The sequence below is a fragment of the Sturnus vulgaris genome, chromosome 3 (assembly GCF_052056855.1).
Source record: "Sturnus vulgaris isolate bStuVul1 chromosome 3, bStuVul1.hap1, whole genome shotgun sequence".
Taxonomy (NCBI): Eukaryota; Metazoa; Chordata; class Aves; order Passeriformes; family Sturnidae; genus Sturnus; species Sturnus vulgaris.
Window position 1 is genome coordinate 34,023,613 of NC_142245.1, and position 18,112 is coordinate 34,041,724.

At 37.4% G+C, this 18,112-nt stretch overlaps 1 protein-coding gene across 1 annotated transcript in view; it reads right to left on the reverse strand.

Moving 5' to 3' along the window:
* Positions 1 to 18,112, reverse strand: part of SMYD3 (SET and MYND domain containing 3) — a 388,566-nt gene that overhangs the window by 47,086 nt on the left and 323,368 nt on the right. Inside the window, exons 9-10 of the mRNA XM_014878069.2 lie at positions 7,163 to 7,250; positions 3,749 to 3,923 (exon numbers count right to left, since the gene is read on the reverse strand). Of these exons, the coding sequence (XP_014733555.2) occupies positions 3,749 to 3,923; positions 7,163 to 7,250 (263 nt within the window). The remainder of the gene's footprint in view (positions 1 to 3,748; positions 3,924 to 7,162; positions 7,251 to 18,112) is intronic.

An 18,112-nucleotide genomic window follows, 5' to 3' on the forward strand; every position in this document is an offset into this window, starting at 1 on the left:
AAATACAGACCATCATATATATTGAATTAGAATTCTAAATCAAAAAATATTGGTTGATATTTCATTAACCCAATGAAAATTCCACCATGTTCTCAGAAAAAACCAAGAAGACACCTGCCACTGTTCTTAAACTCAGCCCATTTGCAGAACAGTCCAAAATCGTGTTCACTGGGATTGCTTTCCCTGTTCCCTAAATGAACTCAGTCATTGACAAAAGGGTATTGGAGTACTACAAAATATTACTGGAAGGGGTAGAGAATAGGAGGAGGTAGAAGGGCAGACAAATGATGCACAGATAACACAAATACGGGGTTCTTGCACCCACCCAGCTCCCTCCCAGCCCAGAAGCAGAGCAGTCACATTGCACAAGCCCTGTATTTGTGCCGACTCAGGGGAGAGGGGATGGAGGGGGGAGGATGTGCAAGGATGCTGGGTGAAGAGCCAGAGCAGCACTTCTGCACAACACTTCTGTACAAGAGGAAAAGAAGGAATTTTCTCTTGTTAATATTGAAGACGTCCAGTTACTTCTAATGCTGCAGCACTGGAGATGAAGGGTTGTTAATTAAAACAACCCATCTGAAAATTAGTGGGATTTCTACATTAGCTTGAAATTCAGCAGGGGATTTTAAGCAGTGCAGAGCAGAAATCGATGAACATTTTTGTTGTGTCTGTATCAGAACCTCACCAGACCTGATGTCCCATGAGCCCACAGAGGTGACATGGGACATCCAGCAGGTGAGCCCAGCAGGCCTGTGGTGTCACATAGTTATTTCTTTCCCTCTTCTTACCCTTGTCACAATAGCTGAGGACATCTAGCAGAGTTTTATAACAGATGCATGCTTCCACTCTCTGGCAGCAGTGTAAAGCACTGAATACTTGAGACAAGGGGAAAATATACCCCAAACCTAATCCCCAGAACATATGTGCCTTGTCAGTAATTTAAGGGCTAAATGCTGGGTCCTTCCTCTGAGGTAACCTAAGGGAAATCTGTCTTTCTCAGTATCTCTGAATCTGATCCTTCCGAGCAGCAGTCAGACCAGAGTGTGAATGTGCTAACTGAGACATGACAAACCCATGTAGCAACTCTTGCTGATATTCTGTTATTCTGTGGTTAAGGCTCATGAGGATTTTTGAAAGGAAGTTTATTTTTGCAAGCTGCTGAGTGCTGACTATGACGTGGAGCAGCTTTCACTTAGGCAAATGTCTTAACTTTGGTAAAGGCTATTAATGTGGCATTTACCAGGAAAGCCGTGTAGATACACTTGGCTTAGGCTATTCAGTGAAAATACATATTGTAGATTTTAACAAAAAATGGATGGCTACAGTTCGGCACAAAAGGAGAAGGCAGCTTTTGTCTTAGCAGATATTATTTCTTCCTTTCTTTTTGCTAAAACCATTTCAGAGGTTCTGAGCAATGCTCCTTAGAGGTTATTATTGCTACCTAAAACACAGGGCGTGGTATTCAGCATGACAAATCAGTTTTATGTAATTCAGATATCTATCTCTGCCACTTACATGAAGTGGATGATTCTGAAAAAGTCAGCAACAATGATAATGAAAACATACATTATGATACAATATGTCACACAGGACTGAAAATTAATCCTGCTGCTAAAGAAATGGAAAATGCACAATAAACACATTACCTGAAATTAAAACTGGTTCTGACCAAATCTCCAGAGCCCTTAAAGTTGTAGCAATGATTTCCTATTTATATGGACTGCGTGAATTCTCAGGTGATTCCCTGTGGAGATCTGTAGGAATACTTTTTCCAGAGCTGAGGAAAGGAAAATAGGTAGCTATAATGGAACTGCAGGAGCAGCCAAGCAGTAGATTGATTCAACAGGAGAAATTCAATGTATCCCAAAGGATTTCCTAGGATTTGCTCTCCTGCTGCTTAGGGCACAATTTGTTGTAATGAGAAACTGAGGATTTTGTTTCAGGTGTGTCAAAGCTTGTAGTGATGACTTGAGAGTATAAAGAAAAAGAAACAACTGAAAATCTCTCTTAAATAATGCTTTTGGGTAAGGAGAGAAAAACAACAAGCTCTCCAAGGTGCAAAAAAGGTCAAATATCTCATGTAAATAATTATTACCTTAAGAGATACTAATTGGATGCTCAGTCGAATCCTTCCTTTCCAAACTGCTGCATTAAACAGCTTGAAAACTACGGTACACTTCAGCAAGCAAAACAGAGAAAGCTTTATTAAATTATCTGGGAAGATTACACTTGGTCTCACTGTAATCTGCTTTCAGAAATGTCTGCAGAAAAAAATGCTGTTTTCAGTTGTGAAGAACTGAGTTAACAACTTATAAAACACCCAACCCAGAACAACTGAGGTTTGGGGTTTTTTATTTAATAAGGGAACATTTAAACGTGCAGACTTCTCTGTTCATCTGAAGTGTGTCACAAGGTAGAACACTGGCAGAAAGCATGTACTGCTGCAGTACTACATAAGCCCTCTATAAAAGGTTAAGTGGGATGTGCACAACATGAATTTCACCCTGAAGAAATGTGAAAATTTTTAGGCACTTATGTCCTCCTCTCTGAAAATGAATAGTCATTATCAACACAGAGCTACTCCACAGTTGTGCTGTACCATAGCCTACGCAGGTTTTATCAACCATCACTTTTTAGTGAAAGCTCTGAAACACTGTGTTCCTCAAGCAAAGCCCTGAGTTGTATTCAGAAACAGGCTGCCATATGGAATTCCCTCAGGCAAAATGCTGAATGCTGATGGCATCTCCATTTGATGAGGGAAAACACGTAACATGTGAAATGTTCATATTCTCAGCAGAGCGTGTTGTTCAGCTCTAGCCTGCCCCTCACGCTTCTCAACATCACACATTGTATTGAAACATCACATGGTGCACCAACAGAGAAGAAATGGATGCTGTAAAAAATACCTTACCAGGAATGAGCACTCACATGTGAATGACGTTGTACCTGGACACTCAGCACAGGCTTACACTTAGTTACAAACAATGAAACTATTCAGAACCCAAAGATGTGAGTCTTCTAAAGCTTTTAGAACACAGAACAAAGCAGAAGAACCTGCCCTTTCTCTACTAGATGATCAAAGTTGCATTACAGCTCCAGGCTCCAATCAATTTCAAGCCTTACCACATGATGTATGATCTCCTAGACTATTCCTCCTTATCAGCAAAAGACAATCAGACTCAGAAACTCTCTCAGCACATAGCATAGGAACAAGTACTGATCAGGAGAGAAGAAAAGCAAGTACTCCACCAACTTGACCTCTTCCCAAAATAAGGACCAGGAGCTTTTTAATTTCCAGTTGAAATTGTATTTTGCAAGACTTTTTTATTCTTTCTGTAAAATCTATGTATAGAGCATATGGAGAATATACATTATTTCAACCAGCTACCTGTCCCTCACTTTTGCCCTATCTCAGCATAAAACACTGATACCCTGATGTCACTGGAGCCTGAAACAGACAGCCAGTTTCTGATCAGGGATGGGGCAGCATCTGAGCACGTGAAAAAGCAAGGAGATAATAATCAGGAACTGTCTATTATAGTTCTTGTTATCCTTTTATTTGCTTTCAGCCTGACTGTGAAGGCAGAGTGAACATTCTACCTCATTCACTAACCTAGAAAGCAATGTAAGATATACACAAGAAATAAAAACAGTAAGAAGTATCAAGAAGAAGCACAGCCTTCACTTTTAGCGAGACAGCCAGCTCTCCCCCATCTTTGGAACCAGCTGAACCAATTACATCCCTTACCTGTATGGTTCCAGAGTCCTGCTGCCATAACACAATGCTTCTTCCCAGGATTCAAGGTTAATACAGGCATCCATGGCACAGTCAAGCATTTTCAGCTGATAGATATTTGTATCTGGTAGACGACCCTCATGGATGCTCAAGAGATTCTGGCATCTTTCCAGAACATGCTTCCACTCTGTTATTGGCCTTAGTTAAAGAAATATATTTAATCGAACAAAAATACAAAACTTCTAAATGCAGCTTAGCAAGGAGTAAGAGTGTCAAAGTATTAAAATAGAAAAGCTGCCATCATTCCAGACTCTGCTACAATTCTTGAAAACATACTTAAATGCTGAAGTGGTAGCTTAGGTAACTGTGCTTTGTTTACATGTAACAAAACAATTTCTAAAGAAGGCAGTATTTTAGCAATAAATGGTAATAGAAAGATGACAAATTGCAAGGATATTTTAATACATAACAGAAATTCAAATAGCTTTTATTTAGGTACTGAAACATTATTTACTTAAGATACTCCAGTTCTTAAAGCCAAGGGCAAGAGGCCATGGAAATGTCTTTTAAAAAGTCCCAGCAGCTAAAAAAAGAATTTTAAAATATATATATATATAATGACTCATTCTTTTATGCTTCCTAAATTTTTTTTTTTTTTTAGAATTCTCATGAAATTAGAACCTTTTCTTGAATTAATTAATTTTCTCCTTGAAACAGTCACAAAGAACATTGAGATTTTTCTTTTTCATGTACAGATGCACGTTTTATGCACGACAAAGAGAAGCATCACAGTTTTGATGTCTGACTGTAGTTCAGGACTAATGATCTTGGCAGTAAAGGAGATTTTCACCTCCAAAGCTACGAGAAGATTTTTTGTGAGTTTGGACTGGAGGAGAGATAACCTTGCACTCACTTTATTTGGATATTCCTTAGCACAAATAATTTTTTTCATTATATTCTACACTGATTTGACTTCTCTGTGGACCGGATTCTTCTCTCTCTGACCACACCTAATCTGAACCCCAAAAATTGCAGTTTTCAAATGAATATTACCACCTATGATTGTACCCATGGGAGTCCCAGAATGCAAGCAGTCTAAACCAAAAGATACCACTCACATAAGTAAGAAGAAACGAAATAAAGAAAAAAATGAGACTTATAGCAAGAGAAGTGATAACATTGATTGTATTACAGCCCTTTCCACACAACCAGCTCAAGGAAGTCCAACAGTTATCTTCATGAATTATTGCAAGTACTATTCACACTAATCCAGCAGTGAATTTAAAGTGTACAATTACAAACCTGTGATGCAGTAATTAGTCCGTATTGAACATGGGAATATTTACATACTTAAATTTAAGAATGTGACCACCGTGGGCCAGGATTTATAGCATGGTTGTTACAAGGCTAAACTAATTATTTGTGAATTGCTCTTGGATTGAAAGAGCCATATAAGGGAAGGAATGTGTTACTATAAAATTGCACCTTAACCTTTATATCTTTGGCAAACATCCATGTATTCTTTACAACTGATTAAGGACAAAAAAACCTAGAAGAATGAGGGATGTTATTTCCACTCGATACAATTTTTGTAGAAAGTACAAACCACTGACATTCTTGAAAGATTACCATTTTAGCTGATGCACAGTATGTCTGCTTCTGCTTCTCATTATTCTGCTTTGTTCACTCACTAGCATCTGATAGCAGATGTGCTATATAACAAAATCTCTTGGGACCAAATTTGCAGGTATGTAAAATGCAAACTAGAAAGCCTGCCATCAGCTGCAACAGCACCAAAGAGCTGCCTGTCCTGCATCTGCCCAGTAGTGGAGGAGGATTGCCCCAAGCAGCTCTAACTGTAAATTTAGCATTACAACACCACATCAGTTACAATCAGTAGGTCAGAGCGTGGGAGTCACCAGCTTTCTCAACTGTAGAAACCATTGGTTTAATTTGTTAAAAAAAAATTATATTTGCAGGAATTAATAACTATGTGCCTCAGTCTGCTAGGAAGGTTTTCTATTCATTATTGGCAAGTGGACAAAAGTCAAGTTCCCTCTTCAATACTGCACTGGCCACTGTGTGTCAGTTAATGCTGGTATTGTGGTGCAGTGGAAGGAAAGATGACACATTTCAAATAGCACATGACTGAGAACAGAAGCTGAACAGACTGCAAGAATAGATTTTTCCAACCAGTCCTGATACCTTTTATTACCATGAGTTTGATTAATTATCAGTTAAATCAGTAATCTTAATTAAAGACACTCAAATGCAGTTTCTCCTGCAATTAAATACAGGAACATTAAAAAGGACCAGTATTCTGACTGAATAGTTTAAGAACTATTGCAACTTCAGGCTGCATATCTGTAATTTAACATGCAGGTTGAAATGGGGGCTCTGAAGATCTATTTCAGTACTGTCTGTTTCAAACCAGTGACTACAGAGGAATTTAAAACAAATTAGAAACTATGTGTGATTAAAACACTGAGATGATTGTTTCCCCTCTGCTAAAAAATTAATCTCTCTGGATTAAAAGAAACAAACTCAGTGTAATGGGTTGGGATTTGTTACTGTATAAATTGTGATCATTTGTTTCAAGTCTGAAATATCACTATGCAAACTTGGTTTTCACGCTGCCAAAAAGGAGCAGATTAAATTCTTTCTAGCTTGAGAGAAAGCCCATGCTTCTGAAAATGCTAAGTCATCTGGCCACAATAGGCCAAATTCTCAGTCAGGGAAATTCCCCTGAATAGACCAAGATAAGAAAAGGATCAATAAACTCACAGTATTCTAGTAAAATCTCCACCTCTCTTCTGCTCATCTTTTCCTGGTTGCTGCTGTTCACTAATTTCTTTAATTGGATTGAATATCTACATGACAGCCATTAGACTCCAGTTCTGTTTATTAGTGCAAGATCATTTCATTCAATTTGCTTAATTATCAATTACTATTATATATTATTATATCTTATTATAATGATGCTATAATGTCTGCTGTGAACCTGTCTGTGATTATTTCCTTGTTATTGTCATTGCTGTGCAAAGAATGAGAACCTGTAAATGTTCACACTGAGAGTAATGGAACAAAGAATTTAACAATATTCCAAATTAAGCCTTCTTTCATTTAGAAGTGTATTTATATGAAATGGTAGGCTGTGATAGCAGAAATCTAAATCAGAGCCAAAATATCCCTTCATGTCCTTGGTAGTTACTATCCCTCCCACGAAGCAGCTCCATTCCAAGTAATCAGAGACTCTCTTATTAATACAATTAAGAATTTTACACATTTTAAACGCCAAATGAATTAAAAAACATTACAATAAAAAGGATGTAAATGTAAGGAAACTAATCTCAAGGGACGAACTGCATACTAAGGGGATCTTTTCACAACTGAATGACAGACTGTAGCCTGTCACTGAAAGGATACCTTCTTTTGATTTTGGATATCTCACTTCATTTACAGCATCTTTGACTTCTTTCCAGGCATGCTCTTCACCGGCCAATTTCTCAGCATCCTGGTTAATGGAAATAAATGCATATAATGAGAAAAACAGTAAAATGAGAATATGCAGTAACAATGAAAAACAGGGTAAAAGGATTTCATTGTTAAAAGCTCCTTGTAGAGACTGTATTGGGTTTTTTTGTAGACACAAAAAACCCCCATTTCACCTGGAATTCATACTCACCCTATGTTTGTAAGCAAATGAGATGATATAAAGAAAAATGAATGCAAATTTGGAAACATTAAACACTCAAATCAGACACCAAGTTTGCAACAAGAACTATGATCAACCTTCAGAAGAAAAGAAATAATAGCATGATTTTACTATAAAAATGCATCGAGGCGATCAAATTCTTTCAAAGACTGCTACCTAAGACTTCCCTTAAGCACACTGAAGGAAGGATTTAGCAAATAATTTTGCAGATTTAAAATTTATAACTTTAGCAAATACAACCCCATGGTGATTATAGAGACAAACATTGGGAATTTAAATTCATCCATTAGAGTTATAAACATGAGGTTACAGAAGAAGTCTATGACTCGGAAAAAAGATAAACTTTCATTTAGGAAATCATTACTATATCTTCCCTAGCCCACTGAATTCTACAAACAGCTACATTTTCCTATCACTGTCATAAAGAAAGCAAAAATGATTAATGGCTACAGCAGTAAAGAGAAAGTTTCCCATTTCAACTCTCTAGCGGTGACTAACTGAACCTTAGGCAAACCCCTTGGAACAAATGCACTAAAGCATCTACAGACAGTTAAGCATCTTGTGGGATTTCCAAAAGCATCTAGTTCTTCAATTTCCATTGCTATAGAACTTAAATACCTTTAAACATCTGGCCTGTAATATACTGCAGTTCATTACTATCCTTATAAAAGGCCCTGCGACTTTGCATAAGAGGTTTTTTAAGTGCAAAGTCTTGCAGGAATATTTTAAATTCAGTTCTAAAAAGATCAGCTTTCAGCTGGGGTAGAGACCTGCAGAGGAACCAAAAAAGTGTGTTAAAAACTAACCAAGCACTTTGTAACCAACAGATGCTCACCAGGAATCACAGAAGTATTTTCACCTCCACTGAAAAGCCCATAATCTGTAACTGTTTAGAATTGCATCATTTTCTTATTCCACTGTTCCCCATTTGCCATAAATTCAGAAGAAGTTTACACTGAGAATCAGCACTCAGTTTCACATCTAATTTGCAGTTTTGCCTTTCAATCTGCTTCATGAAACAGCAGACCTCTGTGGATTCCTGGGATGATTAAATCAAGATTAAATCAAGGTTGTTCTCAGCTGCCCCACCCTTTGGTAGAGCCTTGCATGGAGGGTGGCCTGACCCCACTGCATTTTGAACATAACTTCCCTTACAATCAGTTTTCTGATCAAAATGATCACCTGGAAATAATTTTGTGCAGAGCTGAATTTGCTACCAGAAGGCATAAGGTGAATGTTAGGACAAACCAGCTCATAGCACAGACATTTCATTGACACAGTGAATGAACCTGCCCAGCCCTCTTCCAGCTTTGCTGTAGATGGACACTGAATCTCTTACTGCCAATGTAATCTCCACTGATTTCTATGGGACTACATCTACTTCTGAACACCTGTTCCACGTTAACCTGAAACAATCTGTTAAAAATGGATCAAGTGCTGCTTGATCATGGATCAAGGATCGAGTGCTGCTCACTGACTGATCTAAAAAATGAACTCAACCTATAAGATACTAAGAATGTCTGTGAAATCTTCAATTTAAGGACCTACCAAACCAGAAAATTTGTTTTAAGTTATTTTTTCTCACTAGCCCAAGTATCATCTAGAGTGTTTCTCTAACATGTTGTAAGCCCAGCAACTAAAACCTCAGAAGCATGGGAATTGAGAGAGATTTATAAGTGAAAAAAGGAAAACAGCTATGCAGCAAGGCCAAAGACTCAGGGCTCAATTTGCACAAAGTAAGAATGATGGTGAATGACTAAAATGTTCACTCAGATGGGATTAATCTTTTTTGTCTAGTGCAGCTTTTTGAGTTACTGCTGTCTCTGGCATTTAATTAGCAGCATAAAGCAGGGCAAAGTTGGGGTTTCCAACCTTCACCCTAGTGCATAGGGTTAAGTCAACAATGGCTTCATATCCAGGTAGAGAATAGAGACTGTCTGTCTGTTAGACAAACAATCTCCCAGCCCCCTCTGGATTCATGGTCTTTATCCCTTTTGTATGAGAGTTTAGGATGGAGGGAGCTGGGCAGGATGCCCGGCTCTGGGAACTTAAGTCTGGGAATTTAAGTCACAGGTTTCAATGAGATGTTTTCTGTGTTCTCAAGATGAGGCATTTTAGGGACTGGCATTTTAGAGATATAGCATCTAGCTTGGCATTTTACACTTCTACTGTTCTTCATAAGATTTCCATACATGAAAGAAGTCTTGTCCTTTCCTAAATGCTCTGGTTCAAGGTATGGAGGCTGTTTCCAAACAGGGGCTGCAAAACAGCCAGGAGAGGTTGTCACTGAGAACACTGCCTTCCAGCATAATAAGCTTTCTCCAGGTAAGTTGTTTCTCTCCCTTGGAAAACGCCTTGAAAGTCATGGCCATGTGGTATGATTAAGCTGGCTAAAAACAGAAAGCTGCCTTGGAGTTGGAATTATGAAAATAGTTGACATGATTAAAAGTTATACTGAATGGTTTGATTCAATCTAAGAGCATGGCAATAACAGCTATGGGAGATAGAGCTTTCCATGGAGTAACACCCTTTCAGAGCATCTCTCTTGAGAACATGTTCCCAGTCAAAGCTGCAGGTGTGCAGAGCTGCCAACAATAAAGACAGACTTTTTTCATTTATAGAAAAGAACACAGGCTGAAGAAAAAAAAGAGGCTTTTGAAAAAGAAGGAAGAGCTGTCAATTTCCGCCTAATTATTTTCCTTATTTCTAACTCTGACACTAAACACAAGAGTTTGCTTCTCAGAGCAACAAAATATTTTTGTCTTGGTCCAAAAAATAATTAGATAATCTAGTCACAAAGCAATAACAAATGAGAGAGAAATAAGAAAACTGGAGGATATCTGATGAGGACTGTAACTTGTTTGAAGACTGGTCAAATATAAAATGATCTGCAGTTCAAGCTTTAAGTGATAGGAAGTTTTATTATAAAAGCATAATCTGAAACAAGTACAGACATCAGACACCATAGAAACAAGCATTTGAAAATAATCACCTGTTCCATTCTCTAGTATTTCTATCTAAGAATTACTTCTCACCCTATCTTTTCTGCTATTTGAGTGTCCTGAACATATTCCATCCACATTGGAACTCTCCTTAGAAAGGAGTGCAATCTACAAAGCACAGATAAAGGCTTCTCTTTCCTTCCTGTTCCTTCACACCACTCCTCTCCCCCCGGTTATTCATCTGTTTTTTACACTTCCTAAAAGTGCTCCCTGCCTATTGATTTCAGGCACCACTGCTTTCACACACAGTGTTAGCAATCATTGTTCTTTGTGATCCTAGCATTAAAAATCCTGATTGCCAGAAGATTTCCACGTGGACAGCATATCCTCTGAGAGAAGATATTTCTCTTACCAAAACAAGCACATGCCAACCAGTAAGCACCATTGCCCTCTCCCTAAAAGTGCTCCCACAGCCCCACCACTGCTCATCCATTATGCACTGCACCTCCAAAACTCTCCTGACCTTTAGAAAGATTAAGGACTAGCTCTCCTTTCACATTTAGGTTACACTATACTTATAAGACATGGATTTTCAGTCCTCTCTACAAAGATCATCTTCTTCTCGTAGGTGAAGATAGAGATACAAGCCCAACATTGTCCACAGAGAGGAAACCATGAAGCACTCCTCACCTCCCTTCAGGGAAGGGAGAAGTGACTGGAAAATCCAAATGGTAAATAACCCCTATACCTTTTTTTCTCCTTCCCAGTATTCCTCCTATTTGCAGTATGTCCAAGGGTATCTTCATTGTATGCCTGTTCTCAGTATTCAGCTATCCAGTCCCACATAGGAAAAAATAAGCAAAGCTTTGTAGGAAGTGTTGGACTTCCAGGTTGCTCTGAGACAAGTGAAAAAGAAGGGCTAAAGTATTTCCTGACCAGTATCTGCTCTTCTAAAGATAAAAATGGATTAAAAGAGTGCAATGTAACCACCAGCAAATGTCAGTTTTACAAAGAATAAAAACATATAAACCATATTTAAAACAGAAATTAGGGGTCTAACAAGATATATTATTGGATATGATAGTTTTGATAGTTTTTCAAGACTGAAAAATCATAGTAGATAATAATAGTTTTTTCTGGACACAAAATCTAGTACATAATAATAATAATAATAATAATAATAATAATAATAATAATAAAGTGTACACAGCAGTAGATAACCTTATTGTCTCTTTTTGGTGGAAGCTTTAAGTATTCTGAACTGTAATACTTTAATGTCTTAAAAGCTGTGGATACCTCAAATACCTAAACATTTCACAGAAATTGTTGTCCACTACTTAAAATTTGCTTAATTTTTACAAATTTCTAAAAATTTAAGCAATTACAGAACAAATCAGAGCATGAAATTTTAGAACAGATCTCTGATACACAGTACTCTGAAAGCATTAATAATGGTTTTCTATTTCTGATTCTATTTAAAAGTGCAGGAACTACTGAATGTTTGTTTCTAGTAAACTCAGTAACTCATTGTGTAGTGCTAGACATCAAAGAAAAGCATTAAATGAGTAAAGACACTGCACATCTTCTGAAGTTTCCCTTTCAGAAAGTTGAAGAAAAGTGTCAGTGAGAAAATGTGATATAAAAGCTGTGATATTGCAGCTATACTAAATTTCTGACATGAGTTCTTCAGAGCAAAAAGGGCATGAGGGCCTGCCAGGCAATCACAGGTGCAGGCAGCTACAGACAGTGAAAGAAATCACACTTGAGTGCTTCCCCAAAATAGCTCGGGTCATCTCCCGTGAAACATTTTCTGGATAAAGTTTAAACTCAGAATCAAAGACTTCTCCTCTCTTATTCTGAGGGCTGTGGTTTACAGAAGCCTACAGATTCATTTGAGGATTCATTTACCTTCAGTCTTGTGAATGTACTTCATTAAGAACTACGAGTATGTGCAATTATCAGTGCACACAGCCCTGTCATGCTTTAAGGTTTGGATGTGATTTATGAAGGTTTAAAAGCTCCCTTGCCCCACTCCATGATGCCAGGTTCACAAATAGCAGTTTATCTATCCTTTGCAACCCACATAAGGTTGTCCTCACCAGAAGCCTTGTGTTTTCTGAAGAGAGTAGCTGGGACACATGGCAACTCCAAAGGTATTCTATTTGCAGACAAAAACAATGCTGTGGTCCCTGTAAGGCTATTGGGAGGGGGTGAACCTCAACTTCGGAACAAATTAAATTTGTACTTTTTATTTTTGAATTCCCAGAGTAAAATAAGACACATTAGAGCTGGATGGGATATTGAATCTGTGCAGTGCATTGCTCAGTATTAGGCAGGCTGCATTCCCTCACACAGACAATACCAGCTCTTCATGGATTACTGACTCTGGTGTGTGGAAGTGCACAGGCTAGTAACACTCTAAAGCGTGTAGATATTGGAAAATTTAGCAGTTCTTCACACCATACACCTTTAAGTGCTCTACTTAGGCATTGAGATGAAGAAGAAGGTTTCCCCAGACCCTGCATACAAGTAGTGCAAAAAGACAAACACCTTCACAGGACACTATGAATAACCTTGCCTTAACATTATCCAACTTAGTTACAACATTACTATATTTACGCAGAAATTTAAAAGTAACATCAAAAACAGCCGTGGTAAATTTGTTAAAATGAGAAGCTTTCAATAAAGAGAAAATTAAGTTTGGTGAGTCTATTTTAAGAAGTCAGTTTAATTTAGTAAAATTAAATGGGACTAAAAGAAGTCTACCTTTAGATTTAACTAAGACAAACTATAAGGAAAGAAAAGCAAACAGACAAATGATTCTTAACCTCTACAGATGCAAGACCGATATCTGTCAGGTTCACAATTCTGCAAAGCAGAAAATAGTAGTTGCATTTCTGTCAGAGTCATACTCCATTCTTATTTACTGCAATCCCATATCAGCTATTAATTTCTGTGATTTTTTTTAGACACACACATTTTTAAACAGCCTTTTCAAAGATCACTGCATCTATATTTTGTATGGTACACAGGCAACCTCATAAATGTTTTATAGTGAAGAAAATTGACATCATTCTTCCTGCTGACTCCCCTGCTATATAGATTCAAGGGTCACATTAGCTTTCCTTGACAGAGGAAAACACAGTGTTTTCCATTTCTGTTCAGACACCCACACTGAGATTCATTTGATCAAATGTAGATATTTGGGTCACCCTTCTATATGACAAAGAACAACTCTGGGTGCAATTTGTATTACCCTAAAGTAGGCTTCTAAAATATGTCAGACGAATAGCAGTCAAAGTGTGTTCTTTCTTCTCCATTTTATCCATAAAGAAAGTCTAGACCAAATAGCTCAAATGATGACATTTATCCTGTAGTAGTCTGAGATGTGGTGAAATAAATCGTAGCTGTAGATCCCCCTTTCAGATGTAGAACATGTGCTCCACCTTTGCAGTAATGGTGCATTATGTAGGTCTAATTTAACAGAAATTCTACTTTGTCGTATTTACCTGTTCTCAGAAATGTTTCTTATTCTCTCAGTCTTTGTCATCCATTAATTTTACAGGCAAGGAGTTTGCAATTACTTCCACATCATTCATGAAAATATTGTATTATTGTACGAACAGGGTTATTATGGACGCACTTTAGAATTATTTGGTAAGCATTATATATAACTGATAATTATGGTGATTTAATATTTAAGTGTGCTGTCAGAACAACCTTTAGAGTGAATATATATTTAGAGTATGCATTCATATAAATTCCTGTAGGAAGAGAAAATACACCAAAAGAAGCTCAAAGTTTTCATGAGCTTCAAACATCAGAGCCCAACGGAACTTCTTTAATCCAATAATGCTCACAGATCAAGTGTTGTTATTAGAGCTTTTCTTTTTTACATCCACTGTTTGTGATAAAAATCTCAACAAATAATATTACAGACAGCATTTTCTCTCTTAAAAAGCAGTATAAAAAGGATGCTAGACTACCTAGCAAGAAAGCATCTAAAGGCAGGTGTGTCAAAATATATTTATCAATACACAGGGCTAAGCAGCTAAACTACATCACAGCATCTTGCTACCTGGAGACTCCTCAAATGAAAGGCACACATATTTAATGCATTCTGAAGTCATTTCAGTTAAGTGTAGGTCATTCTGGTTGGTGACAAAAACATTGACCATATTTATTTTTAAACTAGGTCCCTTACATACTACATTACTCTTTTTGGAGTCATAAATGCACAGGGGCTACCCTTGTGTCACACACAGCTCAGGTCCCTGGGGTGACTGACACTTTGCAGGCCCAGGACCTCAGTGCCTACCCCCAGTGAGGATGATGAGCAACAGGACCAAGTTTTGTGTGTGTAACAGCACTGCCTTTATAAACCTCTCTGTGTCAGGAGCTTAGGGCTGACTGCACAATTCCCATCCAAGCTGCACAGGTTACAAGCAGAAATAAAAATTGATTGGACAGTGGGAAGAGCAAATAATAGAAGTTCACTACTTATCAACTCATGAAAACCAGAAGTGAGGAAAAGCAAAGGAAATTACAGCTTAGCATGAGTGAAAGAGGGCCTTATGCCAGATCATCCACAAATTCTTGTCACATTCGTGATTCCATTGTAGTTCCACCATCAGTACAAAAATAAACCCTGTGTGTAGTTCATTTACCTGAGCAAGGATACTGTTCATCCTAATCCCTAGCAACAGAGACTGGTATTTCACAGACTTAGACATTACACAGTTGTTAAGACAATCTCTAGGTCTTTCTTCACACAAGACAGCTACAAGGCAAATCTTCTTTATTCCTTAATTCTGCAACCTATGGAGATATGGAGTGCCACTGAGTGCATTTAGTGGCTCAGAAGAGATCTGTAGGTCCAAAATCCTCAGAGTTTTCAGTTATTCACAATGTATAATCCAATCCACATTCATAAGTTCACTGAAATATGCACTTCACCTTAAAAGCATATATAAATCCCATTAAATTTAATATCTATGCAAATGACTAAATACTTGACTAAGTAGAAGCACAGTCACTGGTGAAGTTCAAAATATGCTTCAGTTATCTGAAGAACTTGTGCCCATTGAATTATTGTTTCTCACTGACATTAATTTAGGTACTATTTTTGAACACTAATATCAAAACAATTTAATATATTAATGCATGAGATACCACATGATAAAATTGTAGCTATAGTAACTCTGGTTTTTTAATGCATACTGCAATGTAAAAAAATAGTATTTACTCCAGCATATGCTTTCTCAATGAATGGGTGTGAAATACAGGAAGTTAATTGTTTAGAAAAGAACATGATTATGCATGCAACATGATTAAGATCATACACAGTTGATCAATACACTCTACACCTTAAAATATTTGCTGGATCTCAAAAATCCTAGAACACTGATAAAAACTGGTTGTCTAACTTGCCAGTATACTTCTTGAATATTTAGCATCAATACTGAAATCTAGTCTCATCAATACTCTCTAGTCTGCAAGTTTATAAGGTCATGAATAAAGGAGGCTGAATTCAATTTTTACAACTGCAGCTCCTTGAGCGAGTACAATACTTGGAGTTTCCTCCTCTAGAATTTTGCCAACATATTTGACTGCTGACTAGATAAATATTAGTTTAATATAATCAAAGAAGATGCTTGCAAATACATTAAAAAGATGATGTATAGTGTTTTAGTAATTTCAAGAACGTATTTGGAGTATCATTGACTATCCCGTAACTAACACCAATTTAAACAGTAAAGGTTCTTCCAGGATTTAAGGGAAGCAGCCAGAAACACTCCATAAGGCAAATGAGTGCTTGAAACAGTTTCCAATCTCTTTCTAGTACTCTGTTGTTCTGATTCAATAATACAAACATTTTAGTAATTTTCACAAAAAATTGGAAAGAAAGTGAAAAGGACATTCTCTAAAATGTCATAATATCATGGAAACTACTATAAGGTCCTTGAATATTTCTCAGGGCCTTTATTTGCTGTTTGGATAGCTACCATGCAGCTGGCTCCTGCTGACTGCCAGTGTGAGAAGTACTTACATGCCTCAGCAATCAATGGTCATGGGCCAAGGTGACTCAAAGCAAGGAGAGCTGGCCTACATCACAAAATGTGTACTGAAAATTAGACATCTTGACTTACCACAAAGCAACTGTGTATGGGACCTGATGCAACAACATAATTTCGTGTTACACAACCTGCACTGGAGCTCCAATTTTCCAAAACAGTTCACGGCAGCAGTAATCTATGTCTTGATAAGTACTCTTCTCTAAGTACTTCACTCATTGCTTGGAAACATACAAACTGTAAAATATTTTTCCCAGCCAGATGGATGAGTGCTGCCCTTCCATAAAGCTACCACAACACTTTCTTTTTAACATTTCTTTTGCAGGTCAGGGTTTGGGGCAGGGGAGAAGCAGCTTACTTCATATGGACCCCCACCTTTATTAACCAAATACAGAGTAGGAGCTACAGAACCTCACAGTATCTTCACTACACAAAATGTCTGTAGATTCAAACTACTATATTATTAGACAGTAGCTGGAATCAGATCTAAAGCTCTCAAAGCTCAGGAGGATTTCTTTTTCTTCATGGTAACGATGCAAGCTTTACACTAGAAGCTATACTCTTTACACATAAAGCTTTATACTAGAAAAACTTCGAGAGTACAAATTTTGTAGTCTAAATATTGTCAAAGGAAGTGCAGGAGCTTTAGTTTATATCCAACACAAAGATTCATAGCACAATCAACGTGATGCAGCAACATATTTTTCTTAATGATGGTGCTCAGATAAATCTAGGGCAGAATTGTGACACTGTTTTACTGCTGACCTCAATTCAAATCACTGCTTATGGTACAATCAACAGCTTCCATTACAATACACTGAGCAACCCCATGGAAAACAGCAGGACATCCTGCAGCAGGTCAGAAAAATTACACAATCCTCTGCTGTAACCCCTGTGGCTGGAGTACATGCAGCCTCCTAAAGCCTGCCATCTTTCACACACAAAAAAGTTTCTCTTCATGTCTTACAATAGAGCTCATGAACACAAAATTTATAACTACAGCTTTAGTTATTGCATTGTTGTGACATTAAATTATGGCAAGAAGCTGATATGGCACATTGCTTATCACAGCAATTTTTCAAGCCAAAGCATTTAGTCTGCAGTTTTACAGTCTCAAAAGTTATAGGCTTCCTTGTTATTCAAATGAGCTCATTCTTGCTTTAATACACCTCAGAGAATATTAGTTAAGGACTGGAACTGATTGAGGCACTGAAGAGTGTGATTCTGTCTTTCTCAACCTATGGTGCTTCCTATGAATTCAGCCAGAATCTCAAACTTTGAATTATTACACTGTCAAAAAACAATTAGATTGAAGTTATGATACCTGATGACCTTACCACAGGGTTCTAAATCAGTCAGTCAATCTTTTAAAAATAAAATTTGGCTTGCAAGGAGTGTCTAAAAGTTTAGAGGTAGCTGGCAGGAAAGCCATCTCAATTTAAGTAAGTCTAAATTGAAAGATGCACTTTCACCATGTAGCATGGGAAGTAGCAATGTAAGTCTTTCTAGTAAGTTTCATACCGAGATATACTAGAGAATAACTCCCTTTTTTTAATGTTACTTGTATAATGGGCATTTCAGGATCTCTAATTTATGGAGGGAGATATGAAATAGAGCCTCACATTACTTAACAAAGGTCACAAAA